At 32.3% G+C, this 11,262-nt stretch overlaps 1 protein-coding gene across 3 annotated transcripts in view; it reads left to right on the top strand.

Moving 5' to 3' along the window:
• The window catches only part of LOC119631662 (dynein light chain 2, cytoplasmic), a 28,466-nt gene that overhangs the window by 12,576 nt on the left and 4,628 nt on the right, over positions 1 to 11,262 (top strand). For all 3 annotated transcript variants that reach the window (XM_038024072.1, XM_038024064.1, XM_038024079.1), the window contains exon 2: positions 2,331 to 2,611. In XM_038024072.1, the coding sequence (XP_037880000.1) occupies positions 2,504 to 2,611 (108 nt within the window). In that variant the 5' untranslated portion in view covers positions 2,331 to 2,503. The remainder of the gene's footprint in view (positions 1 to 2,330; positions 2,612 to 11,262) is intronic.

Here is an 11,262-nt window from a genome sequence, read left to right as displayed (position 1 = left end):
CCTCCTCCAAGCCTTTTTATTTGATATGCATATGAGTGGTATTTTTAAAAAGAAATTCATCCACCACAATTTATTTAGAATGAATACACTTGACTTTTGCCGCCATATATTCTCGAAGCCCATTTACTTGATACCCATATCGTTGGTAGTTTTAAGAAAAAATTAATCAATCAAATCCGTCGTGTGTCCACCATATTTTTGTTTTCAAATTAACGCGCATCTTTAGGCAAATAATGTATCATTTATTTGAGGAATTTTAAGAAATTTTCTCTTGTGTATATACCGTATGTGATAAATACGCATAAAATCTAGAAAAATTGAAAATGTAATTATTTGTAACTTTGTGTGGGCATGACCGACTTTCTCCATTTTTACACATAAATAATGATAGGAGTTGTTTGCCAAAGTCAATGTAGCAAATTTCACGTTTTTATCGTTTATAATTTGTGAGTAACGAGCGAAAATTTCAAAAATTTTTTCTTTAGAAAAATTGAGTCGCTTCCGGTTTACGATTTATTGTAGGCTTGTACTTTGACCAATGTTGCTCATCTTCAATATCAACCTGCTTACAAAAATTTCCAATGTTTTCTATCACATTTAAAGTCGATATCTTCATTTTTGCGATCACAAGAATATCAGCAACACACATCACACAGACGAACAGACGGATGGCTTATTCAATTCAGAATTTCAAACTGATCTAAAGGTTTCTTCGTAATTTTTGCAAACATTCCGATAAAATGACAATTCTTCAGTGATGACAACTAGAAAAGCGTATAATTGAAAAATGAAAGCATTTGTGCACATTTGTAAACATTCTCCCGTTATAGCGAAAATTAACATATCGCCTACAAATTTGCAAAAGGAATTGAAATTCAATTAAACTTTTCAAAGAACATGCCCTGTTGCAACGCCCGCATGCGCCCATATGATAAAAGGTTTTATTTTGCAAATAGAAGAAATCAATTCCGCCCACTCTACCACTGTAGAGTATGAAAATTTTTGTTCCTTCACTTTTGCCTTTTTTTTTTTGGGATAAACGGTGATTGGCATAAAAAAAAATTCGATTACGACCGAATTTAATTTTCTTACTTGTTGTTGTTGTAATTACATTGTCATTAATAATTAGTATTACTATTTAATTAATATAAATTAAACTAAGTCAATTGAAAATTGAAATCGAAAATTTTGGGTAAACACTTTCCTGCTCCTTCCCCTCCTTCTAAATTCATAATCATAGTAAGATTTGTCCTACTTTCTAACGAAACAATAATTAACAAAAGTAAGTAAGCCGAGAACGCAGAAGTGATTTCTTAGCTGTTTGCGTGTCTCTTGCCTTGATATCATGGGTAAAATTAATGTCTTTAGATAGAGAATGGCATTCAGCGCATATCGGGGAACGCTCTGGTGTCGGATTAAAATTAAAACTAATTTTTTTTTTTTTTTTTTCTTTCTTAATATGTTGGGAATGATGTGGGTGTTTGGTTTTGGTTTTGGAAATATTTGTGCAAATCATAGCATTTTTCCGTCCGTTGGCAAATTGAATGAAAACACAAAAAATTTATTTAAAAATTGCAAGCATTTGCGTAGAAGGTACGTATCCCCTAATCAAATATCTGCTAGAAGGTATTAAAAAACAAATGTTATGCAAGACTTAGGTCGATGCAACACATCTGCAACATGGACGGTTCAAATGATCAATAGATAGGCGGAATGATGCATTGACGAATTGCATATATTTGAACCGTGAACACTGGCAATAACATTCAAGCTTTTGGGTTAATAAATAATAACTTATGACATTATCTTTAATAGATGATATTAATAGAATTCTTCACGAGAACTTGATTTAATCTGGTTCAGATTCGTAGCAATTGGGAAAAGTAAGTTTCCCCCTTTACTAATTATATTTACGACCTATGAAAGGAGGAACGCAAAAAAACACTTTGCGATTCGAAACAAAAAAAAAAAAAAAAAAAACATTTGTCTTTTGTTTTTTGATAGGTTGCGTAGAATTTTATTTCAATTTTCAAATGAAATATTTTTAAAGAAAACTTTTTTTTTGTCAATATTTTTTATTTAATTTTTTGAAACGCGTTTAAAATTTTGTGAATTTTTTTTTCTCTCTTATAAATTTTGTATATATATATATAAATATTTTTTATTTTTGAAATCTCAAGCAAAAAATTCTTCTCGAGTCGTTTGTTTCGTTTGTGCGTTAATAATAATAATAATATAAGAATAATAATAATAATAATAATAGTATTGTTTTGTAATATTTTTATAATTAATTCTTTTTCTTTTCTTGCTCTCTTTATATGTATTTGCAGTTAAATATTTTATAGTGCAGCGTGCTGAAAAGAGTAATATATTCTAACTTAAGGACTTAACTATTAAAAGGAATAATAGCAGCAGCAAAGGCTAGAAAAGCGAACAAAAATAAGAACAAATCGAAAACAATATATATTAATCGAGTCCGAAGAAAGCAAGAGCATCAACAAAAATGTCTGATCGTAAAGCTGTCATTAAAAATGCTGATATGAGTGAAGAAATGCAGCAGGATGCAGTAGATTGTGCGACACAGGCTTTGGAAAAATATAATATTGAGAAGGTAAGTACAAAATATGGAATGAAGGGAAATTTGAAAATAGAAAAAAAAAAAAAAAAATAATTGTCTTGGAAATAAGATAAATTAAAATAAGAGCCCCCCCCCCCCCCTCCGGCGAGTGTATCACCCAAACTTATCTTCCTCAAACTTCTGTAACTGGAATTATGGATTACAAAATTTATAATTCCTTTGTAGTTGTGAGGGTTCGATGGTGTGGCGGGGGAGGGTACTAATTCGTTTATGGCTGTGACCTCCGGAATCTTTTTCCGCATGTATCTTAAGGAAAAAAAAAAAACGCTACGATTAACATTTGAATAAGATTTCGATGTTTTTTTGCTTTAATCTAACTCCTTTTGTGTCGACCTTTACAGCTGTTACTTGGACAGAGTTGTATTTCATTATTTTATATAAAACATTTCCAGTTTTCCAGAAGCAGACATTACTTTAGAACGCATATATATACCGTATAATATGATCTGCTCAGATAAATAATGAGATTGTAAATTAGAAAATGTCCCAAGTTTGGAAAGGGCGGTGGGCGGTGCCAGTTTAGATTTTGACATCCATTTTTCAATTCGTTACAAGCCTAACAGATCATCTTGTTAGGCAGGACACTGAAGCAGAGCAGTGTGTGCGGCGACGCGTAGTGTGCGTAATGTGAAAATTCAATAGAATAATATTGATGGGGACGGAGGTGGGATGTACAGAATTTATTAACAATAGAAAATATATTTGTCCTTTCTTTATTGCTTGCCTGTAATTTATTCCCTTTCTCGGGCAATCGATATTCCAGTTAATGTTACGATAAACATTTATATTTGTATATTAGTACATCCATAGACCAGAATGGTACACGATTGTACCGTATTCGTGGATAAATTAATTTGTGCTTAAGAGGGGAGTAACTAGGTAAAGAAAATAAAGAATTGAATGTGACGTGTGTGAGGAACGCACGCATGGGAGATATGTTGAATCTGAATTTATTATTTGAAAGTCTTGCCACGAATTGCAGAAATGCAATATAAAGACAATATTGTCTCATTCTAAATCTTTGGTAAATTTTTTTATAATATCTGAATACAGTTTGTGTCCATCCCGCAAGTTATAAGACATTTTGTTTATTTCTTTTTCACTTTCATTTTCACAAAACTATTCTACTCTAGTGAGTAAACGCCGCCCCCGGTATTCGAAGAAATCAAATAGGATTCAAGCAAAGTTATTAGGCGAAATTCGCGATATTATATATGTTTTTCCTTTCATTTTACTTTTTATTTTCTTGTTGCTCATCACATCACATCACATCACATCACAGCTTATCGTCTCATTATTATGTGTGGAGTTTGCTCAAGTTGATAACTTCTCTGTAATAAATAATTTTATATAGTTTAGTTTTTTTGTACATTGTGTGCGATTATATTTCGTGTAATATATTTTGTATTTTCCTTCTTCTCTTCATGTATAAATTTTCTTTTCTTTACTTACTTACTTACTTACTCGTGTTGTCATATTTTTTTCATATTGTTGTCGTCGTCGTCGTCGTCGTCGTCGTCGTCGTCATCATCATTGTTGTTGTTGTTGCCATTTATTCTTTATGCAAATATTATTATTTGATGGATAACAAATACCACCGAGTATGTGCGCACTGACTGGCTTGTGTGTGTATTGCACTACTATCATCTTGACAGCGTTACTCTCTTTATATATGAATTTCTTATAAATCTTTCTTGATGAAATTTAGTGTTTTTCATTTCAGTTTTTATTGCAATCACATTTTCTTAGTAATCATCATCATCATCATCATCATTATCATGTTTATGGGGAAAAATTTATGAGTTCTTAAATACCAATTATAACTTAAAGAAAGCCGAGTTAAGTGACTAGAAAGACTACGAATGAATAGAAGGAATAGAGAATCTTTAGTAGAAAGATTACTAAAAATGCTGTTGTTGTGTTCTATGAAAACCAAAAGATCCAAGAGATGCTGTTGCGATATAATATTTCCAACAATCAAGAAAAACAAATCAACGAAATGCTTATAAATAAAACTTTGAAGAATTATTCTCAATACTATTTTAGATTCGCATAAGCAAAAGGTAGGCTTTTTTTCTTAGCTTAGCTTACATTTGATCGATCAAATGTGAACAACATGAGAAGCCTAACACAATATCAATAGGATATGTTGTGTGTGTGCAAATGCAAAACATAATAATAAACAAAATTCTGCAGGATTTTAGATACAATTATTTTCAGTTGTAACAGATCGCAAATAATTCAAATTCAATTTTTACTTGATGATTCTTAATCAAGTTGTTTGCGCCTGCCTTCCTTATATGCGGTAAAAAATATCTTCAAACTTATTCTTTACTTTTTAATTAATTCGTAATTTTATTAATAAGCAATTGTCTGCCCATTCAGTTTTTCGGTTCAATATTGCAATCGGATAGCGGGTAGAAATTTCTCAACTATAATTAGAGAATACTAATCACACGACAATGACTATTAACGGGAATTCCAAATAATAAAAAAAGGATGCCAAATACTCTGATCGATACTATGGGTAACATGGTATAGGGCAAATTGAGGTTTAGCATATCAGCGAAGAAATAAACCGAAATGAATTGATTCGAAATAGAATAAAATTGATTGATAAAGGTGACGACGGACGTCCTGAATGAAAAGCTGCAATTATATTTCTCCGTCGGTTTTCTCATCGATTTTCACACAGATATCATCCCCCCTTATTTAATATTAGTTAAGAAATTGAAGAACTAAAAAGTTATTTTTAAAAAACATTTGTGTATTCTTAAGCAACCTATTGCGATATATACAGTTGGACGACATATCAAGTACCGGCAAGACTCTTCATTTTATTTTTTGCTCTTTCTTTCTTTTCAACATGGATAGTATCTGAAGCAGTTAACAGTAGCCGGCTCTCGTCGTTATAGTATAATTTTTTTATAAACGCATCACCGAAAAATGGGGGCGTGTGGTGTACAGGCATTTTTTCAAACCGTTTGTAACGTCGAGAAGAAAGCTAAGAAGATCACACAAAGTACGCATATTCTTGATTATCATCAAATGCGCTAAATCGATTTAAACGTTTGTCTGTCTGTCCGTTTGTATTATGTCTGTTGTGTAAGCAATTCCCTGGTCACCAAAATTGAAATTTTTACTTCAAATGCAGGAGAAACGCAGCAAGTTCTTGGACGCAAGTTGATATTAAAAATAGGCGAAATCACTTGAAGAGGACATGCCTACAATACACTGCATAATCTGAGAACATTTTTACAATTCAAAAGGAATAAAAAATTTGTTATTTTGCTCGTTATTCACAGACTACAACAGACAAATCTATAGACATTCGAATGTATATTCTATGGGCGATGGTGCAGTAACAGTTATAAAGATGGAAGGTATCGTCCACACCTACTTAGGCTCCAAGCGCTTATAACGCGCAGAAACAAGCTTCAAAAGCTTCAAAAACATATAAAAATTCTTGGTCAGTTTCAAATTGGGAAGCACCTAAGCATATCTATCACCTTTACGTCTGTCCCTTTGTTTAGTCTGTGGAATTCTGTAGTAGTTGTGTGATGAACATTCTTTCTTCTCTTCTCTGTTCTTTCTTTAAAAATGATCAAAACTGTCAAAGGACACGCCTATAACACGCCCATATGTATAGCAACAAAAATTGCCGTTTGTTTTTTCGGTTTTTTGCTTTCTTTTTTTTTTTTTTATTCATTAAGTATAAAATATATAACATATAAAAAGAAAAATAGAAAAATAGAAAAATAGAAAAATAGACAGAAGTCAGCCCATGGCCCCCGCTCAATTATTGTACAATATGATAATTTATAGTTTGCCTTAGTCTCACGGTTTGATGGGTATAAAATATTCGGTCACGACCGAACGAATACATGTTTTATCAGTTTTTTTTTTTTTTTTTTAAAGAAAGACGACAAGACAAGAAAGCAACTGTGGTGATTACATTATCTTAAAGTAAAGATATTACTCTCGACCAAATTAATTAATGTATTCCTCTTTTGATTATTGTTAGTGTGGTGGTTGTTGTTGATGTTGTTGAGAAAGTGAGCGAAATATTTAATTATAAAACTCATAAAAGACCTTATGTACGGCTAAATAGTCTGCTGCAATACGCCAACATTTTTCTTTCGCCCCCTTTCTCTTTTTTATGAGCAGTTAATAAAGTAATAAAAGCTGCTTGAGTGCAAAAGGAAAGAAAGGGAGTGAAAATTTAAAAAAATATATAAAAAAAATTTAACTAAAAACGTAAGAAAAGAAAGAAAGAAAAAAAAAAAAAAAATCGATAATTTTTCCATAAAATGACTTTATATTGAAAGGGACAGAGAGAATGCATGGAAACAACAACAGCCGCAAGAAGAATGATAATAATAGCGGTTTAAAGGAGCACGGAAGGCGGCGACAATAATAAGGTCTAGGTTTTTGTAAATGGTATTACCTTGCGTTTTGCGTTTTGCGTTTTGCGTTTTCCCCCTCCTTCCCATTACCCCAGGGTGGCGGAAAGGGAAGTACAAGATGATATTTAAACCAAGGTAGTGACAGTGATTTTTCTTTTTTCATTTGTTTTCGTCTTTTTTTTTTTTTTTTTTTTTTTCTATTTTTTCCACATATCGTGATAGCTGTAACTGGCGGCTACACACTTATTCACCTAATGCCACCTTAAAGTCTATATATATTAGAGAAGGTTGAGCTTTTTGCATACTTATATATGTAACTAAGCATACAGCGCAGTACCTCTTCTCGTATATGCATAATTGTTGTGGTGGTGAGATATCACATATAACCTTTAAATATTTCTTAGGCAAACGCAAAAGCGGAACTAAAAAATAAGCCTATAACAAGATTTAATAGAGAAAGTATGCAAAAAAGAAAAAAAAGAAAAGAAAGAAACTGGTCGCGAGGCTCATAAACGACGGACGAATATATCAAGAGTTGTATATATAATGCATTGTTGTTTACAACATTATTAAATGCTTGTAGAGCAATAAAGCTAATCGGTACTAAATCGAGTATTAAACGCTAGACAATTGTATGTAAAAGGATTTTATGAAAGCAAAATAAAAATAACAAAATAGTACGACTCAGTACGATGGGAACGAACGAAGGAAGGAAAGAAAGAAGAATACGTTAGATTCGATACACTCTACAATGACAAAGACTAAAAGTTGATAATTGAAGTGAAAAACCGAAATAGAAATTGTGAAGTAATTGTCTCTCTTGCACTTTCCCCATAATATTCCCTTCTTGAATTTCGTTGATTCGGCGTTAACTATGCAATTTTCTGAATGTGTGTTACGTACAGAATTGAAATTTTTGTTCAAAACGTTTCTTCACTTAATGCAATCAGCGTGCATCACAAGCCGAATGACTTTCGTCGAAGACGTAAACGACTTTACTATATAAAATAGTTCTATGATCATACTAATGTGATATATATAGAGAGAGAGAGGGAGAAAAGGAACAAATGAGTTATACAAATGTTAATAATAACTTGAGAAAAGCGCAAACAAGTAAGCAACTCCGTAGTGTGGTACATGTAAATAGTTTATATTGGACTAAAGCCAAGTAAGAAAAATTAAAAATTTGTTGATATATTTTCATGCAATTATTATAATTGTACGTCCATCCGTCCTGTCTATTTTGGCGGTATGTTCCCTCCCCCTTCCTCTCCCTCTCTCCAATTATACCATTGTCTATAAAGCGTAGCGCAATGGATGTACAAAATATAGATGTGTGTATTTTCAAATGAAATTAAGCGATACTTAAATGTTAAACTGAAAGTTTAATTTAAATTGTTGATGTTATTGATTCATTTTTTGACCACAAAAATATTTTCTCCCCCTTTCTCTTTTTCTTTTTACTCCCCCCCTCTGTTTTCTATTTTCTGTCTTTTGTGCTTTAATAGAAACTTATGTAAATTTCAACATTGTTCCGTGTGCGCGAGAATCAATTTGCGTTTTTTTTTTTTTTTTTTTTTTATTCCTTCGCTTTTGGGGGCCAATTCGTATAACGAACAATAATATCCTCTCGACTTGTCTTGTCTTCTATTACTTTTCTACCCCAGACAGGGTAACCGCAAAACAAATAGCGCATAGACAAATGAATTTTTAGCCTACATTTTGGCGCCTGAAAAAAAACTGAAACTGAAAAAGCGCGATACAAACAAACGCACATAAACTGTGGTAGGTAGGTAATAGGTACTGTGGTACATATATATAAATAATGTTGTTAGGCCGTTGGAGGTTCGGGGATCCGGTCCGAATTTTTTTTTTTTTTGTATGTTTCATTTTATTGAAAAATTGTAAAATTTGTAGGTAATATTGTAAAGTTGAAATGATGACAGGAAATACTGTTTTTGTTTGACGTAGTTATATTCGTTGCTATAGTTTGTTTTCCCAAAATAGAAAAAAATTTTTTTTTTTTTTTTTAAATATTGTAATTAAGTACACGCGATATGTATATATATATATATATATATATATATATACTTTTTTTTTTTTCATTCCCTATAGGCGATATATAGTGATACACTCATTCGCTTGTTTACATCATATAAATGTATGGTAAACATTTTTCTGTGTTAACTGGGTGATGACAGTTTGCTTGTATCAATAGTGTTTGCTCTATATTTGTGCTGTTATTATTACATATATATATATATATATATATAGGTATGCGTAAACTGTTAAATCAATAAATTATTCAACTATATGGAAAATAATTGCTGATATACACACACACGCATGCACATGTTATTACGAAAACAATCAAACCTATGTACTTTCCTGCAACTAACTTCTCCTACTTTCTGTTGGGCTTAATTGGCGATAGTGGCAAAAGAGACACGATGTGATAGTGTTAGAAAATGGTAAAAAAAAAACCAGTTGGTAACATTACTTTACCTATTACACGGTCTCCATTGCTACGTTGTAAAGGAATCGTTTTCTTTGTTGGTATAAACAAGCTTGATGCAACTTTGTGAAATTATAAGTGTACGTATGCGTGTGCGTTTTTTAAAATAGTTTTTGTTTTTCACTATTGTATATAAAAAAAAAAAAGCTATCGTACCGCGCACCTACTGACAATACGTAAAAAGTTATGCATTCAATTTTGCTTCAAAAACTATTTTTTAATGTCTCGCATAAAAGAGGATAACGTTTGCCATTTTTTATTTTGTATAGATTTTTCATTAAAAAATTCAGGCTATCAGCTTATCAGCTGTCATCCATAGAATTCACGCTTGACATTATATAATTGCTCTTGCTTTCAAAATCTCTTGGTTAGAAAAATAAGGTTAAGATAAGCTTAAGCTAAGCACACCAAGTATAAGTAGTAACTCCTGGAATATATCTATCAAAACCTCAATCTTAAGGTATATGAAAAATGGCAATGATTCGCTTTCATCAATGTTTACATATTTATGCAAAGAAATGTATTCCATATTTTTTCCATTTGAATCACGAAGTGACCGTCGTAGTGTAAAATCACTCCAATCTGCCCGTTTATGGATCCAATTTCCAGCATAAAATCTAACAACGAAAAACGGAAAATTTTAATACGAATTTTTACGAACTAACAACAACTTGTAAAAGGGATCCCGTAGGTTTTATTATTATTTTTATATTGTACAACAATTGTATTGCACAAGGGTATATTAAGTTTGTGCAAATGTGCGCGACATCCGCAAAGACTTGAGAGAAATCCAACTGATCGATTTCGAATTATTTCGATTTAAGTTTGCTGCCTGCCTGACCGTTTGTCTTCTTTTCTTGTGTTCAACTCAACGTATGGCTCGCAATTTTTGAGACAGTTTTCATGAAATTTGGTATATCGACGTGTTTTCGCGTAAGATCGGGCACTATTCAAAATGTTTTAGATCGTATAACTTTCTCGACCACCTTATACTGGAAATGACGTTACATGAATAACAGTAATGAACATTGTGGAATAGTAGTAGTAGTAGTATAGTAGTTTTTTCTTTTTTTCGTTTAAGTGCGATTTGTCAAATTTAATATCCTAAGTATATAAAGACAATTTTTTTACTGATATCGGCTTTACTGTAAGATGGTCGGCAAAGATCTTCAGGCGGAAATTTTGTATTTTTTAACCTTTACATGTAAATTATTTCGCTGACATACGTACAATGCACACGTTTCGGAATTCTTAATATTCGAAGCCTCTGCAAGAGTCCAAGTTTTCCTCCTATTCATTTCTAAGCAATGTTCTTAAGGTGTCTCGTAGACGGGTGAGGTGAAAAGGTAGAAATGCAAAAAAACCATGATACACACGGATCATGAAAATCATGTTTGCATGCAGTACGACCGCCATTATTAACGTAACGCGGAACACTCGCCAAGGGCAGGCACCAACATCAATTGATGCGAGATTGCGTCGATCATGAAAGCAGAAATATACGCCTGTAATATACACAAAGCAAATCCTTGACTTATATCGCAAGAACCCGTCAAGGGAACGTTAGCATTCCGCTGTAAAAACGTATGCGTCTCTCTCTCTCTCTCTCTCTCTCTCTCTCTTTCTTTCTCTCTCTCTCTCTCTCTCTTTCTTTCTTTCTTTCTCTCTCTCTCTCTCTTTCTTTCTTTCGTTCTTTCTCTCTC

The sequence above is a fragment of the Glossina fuscipes genome, unplaced genomic scaffold (genome assembly GCF_014805625.2).
Source record: "Glossina fuscipes isolate IAEA_lab_2018 unplaced genomic scaffold, Yale_Gfus_2 0, whole genome shotgun sequence".
Lineage (NCBI taxonomy): Eukaryota > Metazoa > Arthropoda > Insecta > Diptera > Glossinidae > Glossina > Glossina fuscipes.
Note: the sequence above shows the minus strand (reverse complement) of the source record. Positions and strands in the feature narration are given on the sequence as shown.